The following is a 20337-nucleotide window of genomic DNA, read 5'->3' as shown; positions in this document are numbered from 1 at the left end:
GATCAGAAACACAAAGGTGTGATGTTTTTAATGCCAGATTCAAAAGAGAGAATTTCAGGGCACAAATGTAAAGCAGCACAGGGGAAAAAGGTCTTTTGGGAGGCACTGTATACATACATTATACTAATCCGTTTGAGGTGCAGCTTAGTTCTCTATTTACCCATACCCCCCAGTGGAATCCTGTCATGTAGTGGCTTGTGATTTTTTTGGCCACTTTGTAGAACACTGCTGACTCATAAAACATATCAGTTTTACTTAAAATACAAATATATTTATAAAGCACAAAATATTCTTCAGTGCTCTGCAATATACATACAACATACAGATACAAAAAGGGTAAAGCGGGCCCTGCTCAATAGAGCTTGCCATCTCCTGTGGCTCTCCTGGGCTGTGCACAAGCGTAGTGGAGTTAAATTGGAACTTTGAGGGGAAAAAAATCAACATTTTATTCTACAGAACATGCACACAGAGCTGGGCTGCATTAAAGATCCCAGGAACATGAAATAAAATGGAACCAAAGTGCTTACTAGATGAAATGTTAATGCTACTAATAAACAGACCATAGTGACGTGCATATGTAATGTATTTATTTGTTTTGCTCTAGTTGAAAGTGATGAGAAAGAAAAAGCCAGCACAGCTGCAGATAAGAAAGGGCCAAAGAAAACTATGGTTACACCTGCAGCAAAACCTTCCACAAAGAAACCCAAACCACAAAGTCGTGAGAAAATCAAGCCAACCCCTTCTACCCGTCAAGAGCAGAACTTGGGATCCATCCTTTCTCAGGTTCTGCAAAGAGGGAAATATCAGCAGGTGGGAGACAGTTTAACTTTAAAGGCTGGTCAGACTTTGGATTTACGTTGTAAAGGGACATCTGTGCGATGGAATTACCCACAATACCTACATGAGGATGATGAAGGAAGGCTCAAGCAAGTATCATAAACACTTTAATTTACTGTGCAATGTGATTAAGCCTTATAATTTAATTTAATCAGTTAACAGCCTCTTAGACATCTTTCAATACCAGCCACTCTGGATGTTCAGAGATTAATACTAAGGCTGCAGCATCCACTCAATCACTTTCCTTCTCCTCCTGTAACCCACTCGCCCCCTGCTTTGGCTGTTGGCTTCTAGGCATGCTCAGCTCTTCTCAGCTCATGTTACTAAACACACCTTCCATTCTAGCAGCCAATGAAGAGATGGCATTGCTAGTTCCCATAGAAAATTAGCTTTGCTGTCTTTTCCTATTTTTTTCTCCTAACCTCTTCTCCTGAGCTTAGCTTAACCATTAGAGTGCTCAGATAAAGAACATTTATCAAAGACAGTTCTGCCTGTGTGAACCTGCATTCTTGATAAAATGTAAGACAAATAGGGGTATTTGTGCATGTATGCGGTTTGCTGATTTAAATGTAACTGACGATGTGTCAGACTAAAAATGGCCACTGGGTGAAAGCTGCTCTTTGTTTTGGAAAATGTAATGATGCTGGCAAACGGAGGGGATATATGCAGTACAAATTAAGTCATTTGGGTTGGGGAGACATGCCCAACTGATGTACATTGTAGCAAAATGTAGGCTTTACATGTCCTTTAAAATGTTGCCAGGAGGTGGGTTCTTATATGCATGTATTTTGGAAGTGTACTTTTATTTAACGCTTTTGGGGAGAAGTACTGCAATATGCCTCAGATGCTTAAAGTGTTGCATCTATCAAGTCCCCACTAGAATGCCTTCTGGGAGCGGTAGATGACCTGGAGTTACAACCCTGTACTGAACGCTGTTACCTCCAATTTTTGTACTAAGCTATTTTACTCCAATGTTTTGTTCAAGTCTGTGCTGGAAATTCTCCAGAACACATTAGCTGTATACATTACAGGTGGAAGCTCTGATCTGTGGGAAGGCCACAAAGACCCAGGTTTGGGGTGGGCAAAATGTTGAAGGCAGCATAACACCTGCAGTTCACTTCTGCATTTAGGACTGGGCATAAGATCAAAAAAAGCTTTCATAATTGAAAGCCCAACACAGTTGGCAGTAAACTGGGAAACATTTTAATTAAATATTTAAGGTGTAAGCTGGGGGCAAGTTTCATGTGCAAATGGAAATGGGAGTTGAGGTATGAGCAGGCACCCAGCCTACCTAGGGAAACTCTAAGTATAAATTTGTGCCTGTACAGCAATGTAATTTACATGGCTTACTGCATCAGTGGAAAGATAGGATAGGAAACCATATAGATGTAAAGACTCTATTAAGACAATAAATTCATTGTGCCTGCTTGTAGCGGAACATGATTAAAATAACCCCCTGGCCACTAATCAGGGGATACATGTTGTAAGTTACACTACAGACAGACTGGACACACACTCACCTCTGAACTGTGAGTCTACTGTAAAGCAAATGAGTGAGAGCACCATACAGTGTTGCTTAGTTGCTGTTTGATCTGCCATACCTATCCCCTACTTTGTCTGGACTTCTTGCTTCACCTGCCCACTTTATAAGACCCTTGTGGCACAGAACACATCATTTGCTATCGTCTAAAAAAGGGACAGAGTTTCTGGAGGTGTGGGCATGGATTTGGGCTGTCCTAATATGTCCTAACATTACAAATAAAGTTACTTGAACATAGGATATTTTTATATTGTGTGGCTAATCCTATTTCATCTTTTTACTTCAGGATCAAACATTTTGGCAAATACAGCCAGCTTCAGCTTGTAAATACCACAGCTGCAGACACTGGTGAATTTAGTTGCGGGGGCTATCAATGTAGAACAGAAAGCTGCAACGATGGTGAGGAGAAGAGAGGAAAGACGTTTGTATTTGTTGCAGGTGAGTTATTAGGACAAGATGTCAGTTTGAGATCCAATTCCTTTACCTGGCAGGGGGCATCAGTGGGTTAACCCCTCATCATACAAAAGATAGCAAATGATCTCACGTGTGTGTAGCTCACCATATATTCTGACATAGTCTTTGGCCTATACCTGCTGGGAATCTGCTTTTATCGTTTGAGTAGCTTGTGAGAGTCACATATTGTATGGATTGCTATCCAGATTAACAGCTGTAGTACTGGCTGTGAGAAGCTAGGTAACCAGATGAAAGTATGTTTAGTGCTTTACACAAAAACTGGAATTAAATGCAGTGAAAGAAAGGCTTAAATAAGTCTTTCAAAGTAAAAATTAACAAAGGTAAGCCAAAAATACAGGTTGAAAGACCAGTCCGTTTGGAAGCATTAAATGAGACAGGCCAAGGGTCATACCAGAAAATCAGCAGTGACAATAATGGCACAGGGCAGGAACACACTTACTTAAGGATAGGATACTTAAACAGGACACTCAGGATAGTGTTGAATTGATCACAACCAGTAGTTTAGTTTAATGATCCAGCCAAGAGAGCAGGAAGGGGCATGTTAAAAAAGCCCTTTCGTTAGGAAATTACCTGTAGCTGGATCATGTGACTAAAGGTGTGACTCAAGAAAGGCAACGGCATGAACAGTCACCACCATTAGTTACCATCCTGAACTCACACTGCCTCCTGTGGCTCAACCTGGAGTAGCAGCAGCCCATGAACTGAAAGTTCCCAGTTCTAGAATGGGCAAATCCTAACATGTAATGGCCATAGCCTAGGTAGTGCTGTAAGCCACAGCGTCTTCAGACATGTTCAGTAAGCCACCCCATGTTTTTCAAACATGGGAAGTGATGTGGATGACATGTAGTATCACTTTGGCACTTAACTTTTATCTCAGTAATCTGTTAAAACCTCTACTCTAGCCAATCAGTATGTAAAAGGCAACCCAAAACTGCAGAAGTCATAACAGAAGTGCCATGATAAAACAATACCTTGAACCTGATCCTAACATCAAATCATTATTGAAGTAAAAACAATCCTTTCGGGTTTATTTATGTGTATATATTTTGTTTCGTAGACTGCAGGTATGGAAATCCAAATTACAGAAAGATGACTTAATCAGAAAACCCCAGATTCTGAGCATTCTGGATTATAGATGCCATATCTCTATGTGTTAATAATTGTAAATATAAATAGCAATGACACTAAACATTCCTTCAGATCTTGGCTTGATAAAAGATGTAATGATATACTTTCCAGAAGACAATGGTAGAGATTCAAAATGTAATAAAAAAAATTCCGCAAATGTTTGTCAACATAAGCTTTAGTATGCCAACAAATAAAAGGCACATTAGTAGCTATGAAGTAAACTATGAATTAAGTACCATCTCGGGCTCCTTCAGTAGCAGTTCTTGAAACTACTAAAAAAAAGAAGCAAAGCAAAACATCTCGGATAATATACATGATTAATATATACTTCATTTGAGAGACTAGTTAGACATCTAGAGAATCTCTTGAAGGGAAAGTCATTGAACTAGATTCATCTTTCCACAAATGCAAGCAAAACAGGTTGGGAAGCACATACAGTATGACTCATCAAACCAGGGGGGCAACAAGAGTCCTTCACTTCTCTTAGCAATAGGAACCTTCTACTGGGTAGAATCACATCTATAGATGTTCGTGCCTATAATTATACAAAAGAGAGGGTATTGATCAGTGCACATTCCCTGGTCCTCTTTTTCACTAATAACTAAGTATCTGTGCAGATATATACATTTTCAAAAACAGGGATTTTTAGTTACAAATATATGATCATAAATTTGGCAAGCCACACTACCACATCAAGGTAAACCCCATGTGGTTGTCCCAACTATTTACTGCGGGTCATATTTTTTGTAGGCTGACTCCCTGCATGGGTTGAATTTCTTAGGAAAAGTGTCTCCTGACCTAGGCACTAGTCTTAGTTGTGATCAAAACACAGGCTTAATCCTCTCCCTGATAAAAAAAAAATTACAAAATACACAAAAAATGGGTTTCTGGAAGCACTCCAAGGCTAAGTAAGATCCTCAAGTACAGTGAAATTGCTGACCTGGCCAAATAAGCTACAAGCATTTAGTACCTTGCACAGATACTGAATTATTAGTGGGGACAGGGAATGTGCATTGATCAATCACCACTCTTTTATATGCTTGTAGCTAATTTGGGCTGTTGCACTTTCGTTGTACTTGTGTATATGACTTAGCCTTAACTTTTTGTGTATGTTGCCTATAATTACCTTTACTATCACAAAAGTAAAAGTCATCATATTTTTTCTTCTTGATGGCCTGGGAGGTGTTGGTTTCCTCAGCTATTTAGTCTAGCGACATGTTTTCCTTTGAAAATCCCCACACATCCTTATCTTCTCAATCAAGGATGGCCATTTCATACAAATTTGGAAAGGTGGAAATTAGCAATTTGGAAAGTAAGAGATAGTATGAGAGCTAAATGTCTTTTTAGTAGATCAAGTCAAACGCTTCTAGCAACCAGAAAGCCTTCTATGTCACAAAAATATTACAGTATTACCTGGGAAGTTTTCTTAATCAGTGCTTTACATCTGGAAGATCTTTCAATGTAGTTACTGAGAAGACCATTGTCAAAGACCTTCAGAAAGAATTATATTTTAGAGTCTAAAATTAAAAGCAAAGTTCCTCCATGTAATCTAAAGCTAGTCTTCAACCTCAGCCAATGTAAACCTATTGAACCTATGTAATTAGTTCTGATAAAATTTGTGATCATTATTATGAAAAGAGACTGCTATTGGTGAATTTGTATCCATAGGAGGTTAATATTAGCAGAACACATGTAAATGTTTACTGGGCAATAAAATAAACTCCACAGCATATTAAAGCAGCCATACACAGACTCATCTCATATAGTAAACGGGAAGGGGGGTCCATTGACTGAATAGATTGTATTGACCATCTTTCTATTCTTCCACCTGTTCAGACTGACAGTGAAAACATATGAAGCAGTAGGAAGTAAAAAGAAATTTCATCTCCTCTTCACTTCCCTATCTGCCAATGCATCATGCACTGACCGACACGGTATATCATAAGGGGAAGTTTTTTATCCTGTCTGATTGACAACCCAACTAATATATGTAGTTCATAGATATCAGTCAAGATCATACAGCCAGAAAACACATAAAAATGTGATCAGTACATGTGTGACCAACATTACTTATCAATCTTTCATCATGACACTTGAACAACCCTTTATTAATTCCTTCTTCTCTTTCTCAATGCAGATCCTCAAGAGCTATTTGTTCCAACAGAAGACTATTATGTGGTTATCCAGCTGCGTACTAGACAACCTACTCTGCTTCCCTGCCAGGTCACTAACCCTCAAGCCAAGGTGACATTACATCGTGAGTTTCCCCCCGAGCAGATTCATGTTGATGGAGTAAAAATCAACTATGATGTCAAAAAAGGTTTCATCATTTACCAGCCTCAGCCATCTCTTGCCGGGTCTTTATATTGCATTGCAGAGTGGGGAAGCCTTCGACAGATGTCAACAAAATACATGCTGATATATGTCCACTGTAAGAATTATTTCTGTTTCATATTTGGACTAATGATTTATATTGTTTTAACAAGTTTGATATGCAAATTAAAGTAAATTCTAAGTGGGGTATTAGAGCAGTCAGGAAATAGCCCAAGGCCAGAAAATATATTTTAAGTGTGCTACACAGGCAGCAGCCTTGGCATGGAAACATATTTTGTATATTACACAGGCAGAAGCTCAGGAATTACAATTTTATTACTGTTTACCCATATCTGACTTTGACAAATTTCATAGTTGCTAAATTGCTGATTAAATTAGCCCAGGAAAGGGAATCCTTCAAAACTGGAAACAATTCTACATTTTAAATCATTTAAATAAAATATAAAGGGGCAATATATACCTATGTTTACCAAATAAATATAGTTGGTGGCAAAAATAGTCTTTATTTATCATTTTTTTTTATAGCTATGCTTTGTTTCCTAGACTTTTTCTTAGGGTTTTTTCTTACTTTATGCCCAGGCCAGTAGACGATTTGCACGGAGCCAAAAAGCACCCAGAATGAACCCTGCTGCCTTCTATTGATTTGAATGGGAAACATCACCAGTATGCTTTTTAGCCCAAAACCCCTCCTTATAGCAGCCCTAGAATCAGTTGGGCTTTATTACAAAGTTGGTTTTTGCTAGAATTAAATATACACTCCTACTGCATTTGCTGTAAAGACCCAAAGAAGTTAGATTAAGATAAATAAGTTAATTAACTGCACTGCTTTTCATTGCTAATGCAACAAATAATGTTGTAGGAGGAAACTGGAGTAGCTAGAGCAAACATACACAGACATGGAGGAAACATGTTAGAAGTATTTTTCCATGTTGCTGTGACTAGAATAGTTGCAAAAGTAAAGCTAACTCATGTAGAATAGCCTTTGTTTCAGTATTTGACTTCTCACACATTCTTTCCTATAAGTAAATTCCTATGATTTCTTTTTTTAGATCCATCATCTCTACCCAAGCCTGTCATAGCAGCCTCTTCGAGTTCAGTTCGTGCTGGAGAAAATTTTGTTGTTACATGTTCTGTTGTGGGCGAACTGGAAATCAGTGTGGAATTTGAGTGGAAATACCCTGGGCAGCAGGTGAGGCCTAGTTCTAAATTTCCACTCAGATAAGCTGATTGTTGAAAGAGGGCAAAAAACCTGCACATAGAGAGCCAAGATTTACAATTACATAGTTAAGTTGGTTTGAAAAAAGACCAATGTCTATCAAGTTTAACCCCTCCAAATGAACCCCAGTCATTTGGAAAGAGTGAGCTCTAATACATCTTCTAGGCAAAAGGAGAACTCCCCCAAGGCTGTATCAGACCTGTCAATCAAAATCAGACTCTAGACTCCTGCATGAAGAGAGAATGAAGAAAGTTGAATGCTGAGAGGGAGATAGTGAAGAGGAATTTGATTATTTCAGAAACTGTACAGAACTTTTATTGATTATATTTATAAAATGTCTTATTTCAGTCAGATGAAACTTATATTAAACTTTCATGATAATTCCCCTTTGAAAGAAAGTTATAGCCCAGCTAAGAGCAGACCAACTGTAGGCCTGTAGGTTAGATGTTGGCCCCTAAGTTATTCACACTGCCCCTTCCTGCCTTAGGGTTTCGTAGACAGCTGTATATGGCATTATTTACTAATAACAGTTTTTAGGTAAGAGGGGTGTATAAGCATGTTGTTAAGGGGCATATTTATTATAGTGTGTAAACCAACATCACCGATGATGTTGCCCATAGCAACAAATCAGATCTTTGCTTTTGGTTTCTAACTTGTGGGCGACAGTACATATCTAATTGCTGATTGGTTGCTATGGGCAATATATAACCACTGATGTTGGCTTACACACTGTAATATACATGCCCCTAAAAGTTCTTGCTTACACAAAAAGAAGCAGTTCTGCAATACTTTATGGCAATTCCAGATATATATATATATATATATATATATATATATACACACACAAATTAGGCTGTTCATGCTACTTTAAATACACATTGTCACTTTTTTCACAAGAAATCCCAGTGTTGCTGTTTTTTTTTTTTAACTATATATATATATATATATATATATATCTGGAATTGCCATAAAGTATTGCAGAACTGCTTCTATGTGCAGGTTTGTCCCTGAGGAAGAGCACAGTTGGTGCTCGAAACGTTGGATCGTTTTCATTAAAGAAATTTTTTGTTTTCTAAAAAAGTCCCTGCGTGTGCGGCTCATTGTCTTGCTATATATATATATATATATATATATACACAGACAATATAAGACAATTTTTGGACCAAGACTTCGCTACAAGAATTCAAACCCTTAACAGGATGAATAAAGCAAAAACAAGCCTAAGGGGCATATTCAGGGCCAGGCCAAGGTATTTTGGCACTCTAGGCAAGGGCTTCAATCAGCGACACCCCCCCCCCCCCTAGTCGAGCCGCCCCACATTACAATTTCCAGCTTACCTGCATTTTAAAGTATAATATTTTAATTTTTTTTTAAATACATAACACAAAACAGTCACAGGCAGCATATCAGCCCAAACCTAAAACCAAATAATCACAGCACACATGAAACAGCACCACACCCCTAGTCACAGCATGCATTACCTTTATCAGTTCCAGCACAGCAGCAACCACCCCCCAGTCACAGCATAGTCACATGTATTGCCCCTACCTGAAGCCCAGCCACAGCCCAAGTAGATAGAATTAATAAATGGGCAGCTGCCATCATCATGCCACATAAAATAAGCCCCCCAATTGCCCCCATGTACCAGTGCCAACAGCCACCATATTGTCCCCATGTATCTGTGCCAGCACCCAACATATTGCCCCCATCTGTACTTGTGCCAGCACCACCCAACATATTGCCTCCATCTATACCTGTGCCGGCAGCCAACATATCCCCCATTTGTACCTGTGCCAGCAGCACCCAACATATCCCCCATTTGTACCTGTGCCAGCAGCACCCAACATATTGCCCCATCTGTACTTGTGCCAGCAGCAGCCAATCCCTCATTATTGCCCCCCCATCTGTACCTGTGCTAGCACCCAACATGGCCCCATCTGTACCTGTGCCAGCACCCAACATGGCCCCATCTGTACCAGCAGCAGCCAGTTCCTCATATTGCCCAATTTGCCCCAATCTGTATATATGCTAGCAGGCAGCCAATCCAAATTGTGCCCAGTTTGACCCCAGTCATATGTACCTGTGCCAGCAGCAGCAATCAAGAATTGCCCCCACTTCCTGTAAAAGCAGCCTGTCTGTAAACATCACTCTCAGCCAGCGGTCCTGCTCAGGCCTCAGCACCCCAGCGCTTCTGTCCCTCTGGCTGCCATATTTTGAATGACACGCATGCATATGGGTGCGCCACTGCCTATTACGCATGCACACAGCGCAAACTTTAACACGGAGGTAAGCTCCGATAAATAGAAGGGTTGGGAGTGCTCCTGGCTGGGTCCCAAGAGGAAATACAAACACATCATGCCAGAGGGGGGTTGGGGGAGGCGGTTCTATTAACGTCAAAGTAAACTAATAAAATACTACTAAAAAATTAAAAAAAAAAAAAATTCTTTCCCCTTTAATGTTCACCACCCAGTGATTGCGCCCTATTCAGCCGCCTACTCTGCCTACCCCTATTTCCGAGCCCTGGGCATACGCTGTGTAAAAAACGGCGAAAAAATTCACAATACATTGCCAGGCTTCTCTGTGTAAAAAAACTGCGTTAAATAGGCGTCATTTTTTTATGTGTTATTTCTTCGCCGAAACTTACGCAAAATAACGGCGTAAAATCTGGCAATTGAATGGTGATCTTCTCGGTTTATTTTACACAGCTTTTTATGCCATTTTTTTCAGCAAATTCGCTTTACACAGCTTAATAAATATGCCCCTAAGTCTAATATCCTATGATAGCATTATATACTGGCAGGATGACCCAGAACTATTTGAAAGAGTGCATAAACAATATTTGAAAGAGGGACATTTGGGGATCATAGCTTTAGCCCACCCAATGGTCCTAATTTTCATGGCACAGTCCCAAAGGCTGAACCCATATGAGACAGGGGCTTACGGTGTGTTGTATTAGATGGATCAGTACAATGTATGGATGTAACAAAGAGTGATGGTGTATTGAGCCATGCCCTAAATAGTCCTTTTTTAAAAAAAACTAATATGTTGGGAGTTGTGTAATATTTCTTTAAGTGCAAAAGAGAGAGCACTAGCATCATTAATCACATTTATTAACACTTTCCTTACTGTTAGGAAAGTTTAACCAATGCATTTATCAAAGCAAAGCTGTCACTGAGCACCAGCCCTTTGCAGTCCTCCTTGTACCCCCTGATGGCAGCCATGCCTCTGTTAATAATATACCAGAGTATTGGGGACATTTATTTCTAACTTTCTCCAGTATTTCTTTCACAATTTTTTATGCTGTTGCTGAAAATCTTTTCAATATAATCCCATGAAAAGCAGAGTAAAAAAAAAAACTTTAAGGCACCTCTGCAAACTCCTCCCTCCTTCACATGTACGAAAACTCTAATCTGTGCACTTATTACTAATAATTACTAATAACAGATTGGAAGGCCTCTATATGTCAGAGAAAGCACACATCAGACAAGACAGGGTGGACAGTTAATGCAAGAATCACTGAGTATCCTGAGTATAGATGAAGCTCGCACAGTAGATGATGGAACTTACACCTGCACTGCCCAAAATCTGCAGGGCAGCACAACAGTAACCACAAAAGTCACTGTGCTACCTCCAGCAGCCAGAGGAAGGAACCAAAGGTAACATGCTGGGGACCCCAGCTTATGATGATAATATGATGCATTTCTTAAACAGAAATCCAAGATGACAGTGCAGTTTTGAAGCATTATCCTACCCATGTTGATTATAAGGTAACCGCTATGAAGGATACACAGTCCATACTTTCTTAGCAAATATACTGCCATGTTGCCAGTAGAAGGACTTTCAATCACAGAGAGGCAGACTATATTTAATTAGAAAATCTTCAAGGTTGTTTCATGCTGCAATAAAGTTTTCATTAGAGAACTATCATATGAACCATTTTTGCAGTTGCAAAACTAACAGAAGTCATTGCACAAATCAGCACCATTTTTTTAAACATACACCTCTGCATAGTAGCGTTTGGTGCTGCTGTGTTGTCCTGCCTCTTGTTACGATAATATGAAAGTTCCCCTACTGATGCAGCACACTTGCTTCAAAAGAACTAGGGGAAATGACCAGAAAGACATTAAAAGGAAAATTGTTAGTGCAACTACAGCCAATTAGTACCGACACACACATACAATCGAGTTTTAATGTATGTGTATAAGTATGTATATTTAGTGTATTGTCCCAGGCATATTGCCACCTTAAGGCCACTATTACGCTAGAATTATGGTGAAACCATATATAATGGGGGGGGAAAAAACACGAAGACCTAAAATTGTACTTTGTACAATACACTTGCATTCATAAATAAGCCCTATTCTTAACAAGATGGGAAGTCATCCCATCACACTGTGGCTGTAGAGAGATGCAAATACTATTTAAAATCAATCCCAAGTCACGATTAGCACAGGCTTTTCTAATATAAGAGCAGTAGGATATCTCTCTCGTTTCTATTTCCGTGACTCTTTTTCTCTTACCCTTCGTCTTATATATTGCATCTGCCTTTATTTTGTCTCCTAGGAGCACAGCTTAATTTTGTATGAACCAAAAAGAAGTCACTGCTATTATAAGAGATGCCATTTTGAAATGTTATGAAGAATATTTTTCTCATTCAGATGCTTGCTGAAATATTTCTACAATGAAGAGCTGAGTCCTGCAAATATGATACAAATGAGGGGGTTGTTTCATTAACAGCCAATACATATAATGCATATGTTTTTCTTTGTGCTGTTGTAATGATGGTTTATGAAAAACAGGTTATTTCTAAATACGCATGTTTCTTTGGTATGGAAGTTTTGCATAGTGTAGACTTAAACCATGTTTTCTTCTACAAATGTCACAAAAACTTTAAATTACTGTCCATGTAAAATGTTTCTGTATGTTTATCATATACCTCAGTTAAGTAATAAATGTGTACTCCTATAACTAAAATGTATTTTATAATCTTATGAACAGCTACTTATGATCTTGCAGGTGACCGCTTAGCCAGCCTCATTTTAAAACACTATAAACCTTCATCCTTGTCAGCTCTTCCAGCTGTTATATATTCACTTTAAGTCTCAGAGTGCTTTGTGGGGTTGCAGTCGTTCTGCTTGTTGTTTGCATAAAGGGGCAGAACTGCAAATCTGGTACCACTGAACCCAAATAATGAGAAATTATATATAATTTTGTGTAGTATAAAGGATAACATACCTATTACTAGAATTAATAAGGCTAAATTGTCTTCGGATATATGAATTTATGTGGCCACATAACTCAGTGATGCCTATTTTTTGCGCCATGCCACATAGCATGTGAGAAAATGGCACACTGCTTTGTTTTGCAGCTAGCGCGTTGCCCCTAATAGTAAAGGACTTGTCTTAAATATACTTAATTTTGTGAAGCAGATGTGACCTGCTAATAATTATAATATAAATTAATGTCATGGGACTTTGTATGTAAATATTTAATTGACTAAAGTGTCAATAGCAATCAATTGCATAATCAGTTGAGTTAAAGAAACAATGTTCTGCAAGCCTTGCTATTGTAACACATGGAATTCATTGGTTAGCGGTGGTCGATAAGAGAAATGTCGCTATTGTACACAGCCATGTACTATATTTATTCATTGGTAAAAATATTATTCTGCACATTATCGGGCAGATTTAGCAACAGTTTTTTTTCTTTTTTTGCAGTAAAAATCAAGAATGTGAATTTCTGAAACATGTATTTGAGATTTATTAAGTGTAAAATAATGAAGCTCAAATAAAAGCTGGAAAGTTTATGAAGGAGTCAGTGGGTGTTTTATTAGCAAAATTCAAGCTATTTTCAATTTGATTTTTTGTGATTGAAATCTGGCAATATTATTAAATACGATGGGTAAAATAGGATTTTGCTGCATTTGAATTGCTTTTTTTATATTTTAAACACAATCAAGTTTCTGAGATTCATGCTTTGTAATAAATAAGCGCACATTTTGAAAAACATTTAATTTATCATTGTTTTCATCTGCCTCTAAGAGTTAGAAAATACTACAAATCAAGTATATTTTGGGAGTATATTTTAGAGAAATGTGTAAAGTGTTTTTTGCCCTTTGTTTACTCTGACCCATAATCTTTGCAGAGGAATATGCGCTGCATGTATTATTCTCAAATATTGGCAAATTGAGATTTACCTCTAATATAGTAAATTTGATAAATGCTGATCACTACAGGATTTTTTAAAAAATTTCAAATATAATAGTAAAAAGTGGATTCTCATGAGTTATCTAAATTAAAATATACGAAATAAAACGAAATATAAAAAAACAGTATCTTTTGACAATACTAGACAGACCATAATTAGAAATCCCAATGCTAGGTAGTACCACCAAGATTTTCCTGCATCCAAAAAGACTCTACAACAAGTTGTAGTAACTAGCTGGAACCAGATCTCCTATCATTGTAGACTTCTGTCATTATAATTCTATTTCAGTAATAATAACTTCTGTCATATCTAATATCCAAGGTTAGTCCATAGTTGCCACGTTATGGCTCTTCACAGATAAGATCTCCTGACAGCTTCTGTAAACATCTGTCAAACAGTCCATGCGGGGCTTGGAGCTCTATATATGGATAACAGAATATGTTGAAAAAACAGGTTAATTAATCAACATAAAAAGGTCGTTTTAAACAGAAGAAAAAAAGCTGGCTATACATGGGCCAAACCGGGACAATGATCAATCAGCGCAATTTGGCACAGCATATGGGTGGCCAAACAGGGCCATATCTACTCTCTTGGAAATTTCTCCAACAGAGCAGATCCTGCAGTGTATAGCCTCCTTAAGGCAAATAGATTTTAATACAATTTTTAAAGCAGGTCATCCATTCAAAGGATCAGTAAACTTTCAGTTTATACATTGCCTATTGCCCCAAGACAATATGAAGAAGTATATGTATAATTATGTTCCTCTTGCTAGCTATGCTAGCATGTTCTTTCTGGCATCAGGTTGTTGTCAAAGTGTCTACAGGAGGCCATGCAGCAGATAACAGTTACAATGTATGATAGTTTTGACACAGGCACTTTTGAGTCTGTAGACACAAACTGGTGCTACAGCAGGTAAGGTAACCCACAAATTTCAAAAGATTGCAAATAGGATGCTGTTAGAATAAAGTAACCAAACAATGTTTCCAGAGTCTCCACTTCTGCACTAGTCAGTTAGGAATGTATGGTACCATACATTTTTTTTTTCTTGAAGGAAATAGAAAAGAAAAATATTAGAGTGTGCTGCTGTTGATTCTAAGAAATCAGAATATAGGTTAGTAATACGCTTCTATTTTTTCATGCACCCTGCAGCACACAGACATATTATGGGGTAAAATAATGCAATTTCAAGACTGGGAAATAGAACTTCAACGACCACCTGCTGAACCTTCCTACCAAAGGATGCATCAGTAAAAATGGAGACATTCAAATGATTAACAAAATGTATTTGGGCCAGACCAAACAGTTACTTTATTTTTGAGATATCTAAACATCTTTGTCCACCTCCTCTGCCAAAGAGATGACTATTAATCCTATAAAATGTGCTTTAATTTTAAAGGTAGTTTTTTTCCCCTTCTTTGCCTCCTTCACAAGGGGTGCAGAAATGGAGGTTGTCTTGGCACACATTAACTTTAATGGAAGTTCTACTACATTTATTCAAACACTTGTAATTTTTAACAAATCAAAAGGGTGCAATGGTAAGTCGTAACCCTGGCTATTTCCTTTTTTTCTGTTATGAAGGAGCCAAAGGAGCAGAATTGGGGCACACTAAAGTTAGTCAAGTATAATGCTATGAAAAATGAGAAAGGCAAACAAATGAATTTTCTTACCTGAAACACAGGCACAATTTCTGAAATCTCTTTTGGGTCAGTGGGATCTTTAAGCAGTATGCACAGGTAGTAGACAACCTTTTGCTGAAAGAAACCAGATTAAAGTTAGTAGGAGTTTTAAATGTAACTTTACAATGGGTAAAGTTTTTACACCAGGAAAAAACCCGGTTGGCCCCGGCGTCCCAGGCCTGATCCCTGCCTAAGGCCCTCCCCCCTTACCCCCTAAGATTGCAACACAAGTATAAGAATGCAACCTGGTGTGGGTGGTGGAGGAGGTGTGACTGGGGTGGGGGGCCCCAAGGTGACTGGGGTCCCAGTGGTCCTTGGACACTCCAGTCCGACACTAAACTAGAGGGCCAAAGAACCTTAACTGTGGTATGACATGTCGAATCCCAGTAGTATGTCAGGATGCAGCCTACAGCGATGCTGCCACTAGAAGCCTTCCTCCTAGCTTTATCCACAGCAACAGAGTGATAAGAATTCTGAGGAAACTGGTTTCAGTGTTGTCTGAAGAATTTGTAGTAATGCAATTAAGGTTTTAACAGCAAATGTTTTTCTCATAGTTTTCACTGTATGCTCCATCTAACATATAACACATATGGGACGTATTATCCAGCATCTGAGGCATTACCTCAAGATTACCAAAAACATTTGAACATAAAAAACCCATTGGCATGTATTTATACAAGTTTGGTTAACATCACCCAAGTTGCCAATTGCTTGTTTAAAAGTGAACCTTTAAGTTAACTTTCAATACATTAACTTTCAATACATTTCAAATGCAATTCAAAACTGGAGAGCTGCTAAACAAAAAGATATACAATTCAAAATCTGCAAAATAAATAAAGACAAATTGTCTCAAAACATCACACTAAAAGGTAATTGAACTGCCCCTAAATGTGACACTATGGAAAATGCGATTCTTTTAATCAGAAAATATCATGTCCAAACCATTCTGTATAATAGATACCACACCTATAGAAAATAGGGTTCATATCTAGTTATTTACCTTTCTTTTGTTGAGAATGCAGTACTGAGTATATATTCAGTGAATCCCAAATTTTATAACACCAGGAAATGCTGGTGCAACTTTGTTATTCAGCCTCCAGTGTACAAAAGTGCTAACCTTCTGCTTTAGGCCAATGCACTCCTATAAAAATGCACCACCAGTATGTACCAGCATTGCGTCAAAATATTTTTAGTTTTGCAGATAATGGGAATCAGCCAGTCCGATACCAGAATATGGAAAAACACACTTTAAGATTTTGTAATTAGACAGGATTACATGCTGCAAACCAGCTTGAGGAAAAATGTGTTATTTTTTTAAAAAGGGTCTTTTAAGGTGGAGTTGGTCTTTAAAGAAATACATAATGTGCTTTTTTTGGGGGGTGGGGGGGCAAAATGGTCTCCTACCATAAAGAATGCTTCATTGATGACAACATCTTTCACTCTGCACATTTCTATGAACACTGTGCTTTCTTTGCCTGATGCAAATGAGGTGGTCAGCTGAATCCCAAGGCTGCCGATAAGCAGTAACGACTCCTGGTCAATCTTCATGAAATGGAGGTAGAGTAGCAGGCCGCAAATTGTGCAAATTATTGCAGCAGACAAAACAAGTGTGTTCTGTACAGGAAAACAGATACAGAATGAAGTGTTCAGTCAGAACGGTTTTATCAAAAAGAGGATGCCAAATGCCCAGTCAAACAGGGCCAAAGTCATTGGGACACAGCCCCTGGATTAAAGGGCAAATCAAATAATATAACAATTGTATCCCAAACTTGACAAAAAAAAAAATATCAAAAAAGAAAATTAAAAAAGAAATACAGATTTTCAAATAAAAATGTGATTTTCTTTTTAAATTTTCTTTTTAGATTTTTTGTCAAGTTTGGGATTCAACTGTTATATTATTCAGTCAGAGATGACAATACTACAGTACCCAAATACTTGCACATTTGTATAAATTTAGGTCACACATCTTTTGTCAGTTACTAGCTCTTTTAGGCTGATTCAGAAGTTGGCACCCCCTAGCAATTTTTTTTACATCCTTATATATATTTTGCAATAGGGAATTATATAACATACAATGCATGATAAATATATACAGTGAGGAACATAAGTATTTAAATACCCTGGGATTTTGCAAGTTCTCCCACTTAGAAATCATGGAGGGGTCTGAAATTCACATTGTAGGTGCATTCCCACTGTGAGAGACAGCATTAAAAAAAAAAAATCAGAAAATCACATTGTATGATTTTTAAAGAATTTATTTGTATTGCACTGTTGCACATAAGTATTTGAACACCTGAGAATCAGGTGTTAATATTTGGTACAGAAACCTTTGTTTGCAATTACAGAGGTTAAACGTTTCCTGTAGTTCTTGACCAGGTTTGCACACACTGCAACAGGGATTTTGGCCCACTCCTCCACACAGATCTCCGCTAGATCTGTCAGGTTTCGGGGCTGTTGCTGAGCAACATGGAGTTTCAGCTCCCTCCAAAGATTTTCTATTGGATTTAGGTCTGGAGACTGGCTAGGCCACTCCAGAACCTTGATATGCCTCTTACAGAGCCACTCCTTGGTTATCCTGGCTGCGTGCTTCGGGTCATATCATCTTCAATGCTCTGACCGAGGGAAGGAGGTTGTTGCTCAAAATCTGACAATACATGGCCCCATTCATCCTCTCCTTAATACAGTGCAGTCATCCTGTCCCCTTTGCAGAAAAGCACCCCCAAAGCATGATATTACCACCCCCATGCTTCACAGTAGGGATGGTGTTCTTGGGATGCAACTCATGCTTATTTTTCCTCCAAACACGGCGGGTGAAGTTCAGACCAAAAAGTTCTACTTTGGTCTCATCTGACCACATGACTTTCTCCCATGCCTCCTCTGGATCATCCAGATGGTCATTGGCAAACTTCAGACGGGCCTGGACATGTGATTACTTGAGCACGGGAACCTTCCGTGCAGGTGGACTATTAAGGCTGATGCCACACGTGGCGTTTTTACACTGCGTTTTTTCTCAGCCTAAAAACGCCGCACAAGCCACACAGCCTCTGACTATGGCGTTTTTCAGCCTAGTACTGGTGACGTAGCAAATCCCGTTTCCATGGTGCTAACAGTGCAAAATAGTAAAAAACGCTGCGTATTTCAGCTAGGTCTGGCAGCTGCCTTTGTGTATACATAGGAATAGCTTGCTTTGCAAATACTGGCGTATTTCAGCCAACGCTTGAAAAATCTGTGCTAAGGCGTTTTCTAGCGTATTTCCGCATTGTGTGGTTTGCTTCGAGTCTTTTCAAGTTATTTCTATGGATGATGATATCAGGCGTTTTTCAGCCGCTGAGAGAATTAGAAAATACGCAGCGTAAAAACGCCACGTGTGGCATCAGCCTTAAAGGCAGAGTAACAGGTCTTTGAGAGCCAGAATTCTTGCTGATGGCCAGGTGTTCAAATACTTATGTGCAGAAGTGCAATACAAATAAATTCTTTAAAAATCATACAATGTGATTTCCTGAATGTTTTTTTTAATGCCGTCTCTCACAGCGGGAATGCAACTACAATGTGGATTTCAGACCCCTCCATGATTTCTAAGTGAGAGAACTTGCAAAATTTCAGGGTGTTCAAATACTTATGTTCCTCACTGTAATTAGAGAGTACAAATATAAATGCAATAGGACAATATTACAAAGAAATATAAGTCAGAAATGAACAAACAGAAATGAAGAATATTTATGTGCCTAATTTCTGGCACGGTGACATGTGGCGTAAAGTCCACTTCTATTCGCTTGATTTTTGTTAGCAGGTGGATATATCTCTTTCACTGCATCTACTCTGTATTTAGAGAACAGGGTTTTACAAAATCTGTTGCAACAAGGCTCATGGTGCACCCATTACTCCCTTTGGCAGTATGCAGAAAGTCACTGGGTGGAATTTATAAACACACAGCAACTAATCAAGTGTATGCTTTCACTGTACTACCTGCAACTGGTCAAAAATAGCTAATCACTGATTGGTTGCACTAAATGGATTTGTTGCATCCCCTGTTGCAGCAGTGTTTTTGGGGCTGCTAGTGCCCAAGGCAACATCCCCAGTGCAGCCGCCTCACCTGTTTAGCACTGGAGCAGGCCCGAAGCAGAGGCATTGCTAGTGAAGAGAAAGAGCACTAGAAGAGCTGAATTTGGCTCCTAGAGTTATTTGCAGTCTGTGGTAACTGGCAGCACTCTGCCCCATGAGGCAAGGTTCTGATTGGTTGCTATGGGTTACTATCCAGGGGCAAACTTGCCTAGTGCTTATAAATGACCCCATCATTTCATTTTGTGCTTCCACACAACAAAGCGAATTTTTCCTTCATTGACTCTCATGAGGCACAACACACAATTGGAAAATACACTTTCGCCATAAAAGTAAATACAAACTTTACTGAGCTCCCTGCCTTTCACCCCTGTTCACACAGCGAGACTCTCCCTTTTATAAAGCCTAATAAATAATATAAACCTGCCGCGCCCATACTACTCCGCTAGGCGGAGGGAGGCAGAGTGGCAGGCGAGTGAAGGACACAACAATCTAATACAAACGAAGCAGCTAATAAACAAAAGGCATGTTTGTAACCCGCCAGACCTGCGTGTAAGCGAAAATCGCATACGCTGCGAGCCATACTGCACAGGTGCACGACGTTACGCTTCGCACCGACAGCTTAGGGCAGACGACACTGAACTCCCTGCAGGAGACGCTGTGGGCTTCTTGGTGCAGAGTGATTTTCTCGCCGTGCGCGTCCAGGAACTCTTTAGTTCCCATTCTCCTCGCTCTGTTCTACAGCTTCTCCGGCATCAAAACGGAGTGCGGACAATTCTGGTTAAGCCCTTAGTTTCAGAGAGCCTCTGGTTTGGTAGAAAACTAAGGGTTACTTCAGTTTTGCCCATCCGGCCATACAAAAGCCA

General features: G+C 38.9%; 2 protein-coding genes and 1 long non-coding RNA gene across 3 annotated transcripts in view; 1 reads left to right on the top strand and 2 right to left on the bottom strand.

Moving 5' to 3' along the window:
• pdgfrl.2 (platelet-derived growth factor receptor-like, gene 2) overlaps positions 1 to 13335 on the top strand; it is a 22517-nt gene extending 9182 nt beyond the window's left edge. The window contains exons 2-7 of the mRNA XM_002931505.5: positions 605 to 926; positions 2664 to 2815; positions 6117 to 6410; positions 7363 to 7502; positions 10974 to 11185; positions 12093 to 13335. Coding sequence (XP_002931551.2) covers positions 605 to 926; positions 2664 to 2815; positions 6117 to 6410; positions 7363 to 7502; positions 10974 to 11185; positions 12093 to 12105 — 1133 coding nt within the window. The 3' untranslated portion in view covers positions 12106 to 13335. The remainder of the gene's footprint in view (positions 1 to 604; positions 927 to 2663; positions 2816 to 6116; positions 6411 to 7362; positions 7503 to 10973; positions 11186 to 12092) is intronic.
• Positions 4137 to 6118, bottom strand: LOC116410868. The gene is made up of 2 exons (XR_004222699.1): positions 5393 to 6118; positions 4137 to 4514 (listed from the first exon to the last, which is right to left on the bottom strand). It is a non-coding gene; the product is annotated as an uncharacterized LOC116410868 (long non-coding RNA).
• On the bottom strand, positions 13321 to 20337 carry pigh (phosphatidylinositol glycan anchor biosynthesis class H). Its single transcript, XM_002931480.5, has 4 exons — positions 20018 to 20337; positions 16817 to 17026; positions 15404 to 15487; positions 13321 to 14154 (listed from the first exon to the last, which is right to left on the bottom strand). The coding sequence occupies exons 1-4, from the start codon at positions 20192 to 20194 to the stop codon at positions 14059 to 14061; spliced, it is 567 nt and encodes a 188-aa protein (XP_002931526.1). The 5' UTR covers positions 20195 to 20337; the 3' UTR covers positions 13321 to 14058.

This window comes from Xenopus tropicalis, chromosome 5, assembly GCF_000004195.4.
Source record: "Xenopus tropicalis strain Nigerian chromosome 5, UCB_Xtro_10.0, whole genome shotgun sequence".
Classification (NCBI taxonomy): Eukaryota; Metazoa; Chordata; class Amphibia; order Anura; family Pipidae; genus Xenopus; species Xenopus tropicalis.
The sequence above is the reverse complement of the archived record's forward strand: the minus strand, read 5'-3'. Positions and strand labels throughout refer to the sequence as shown.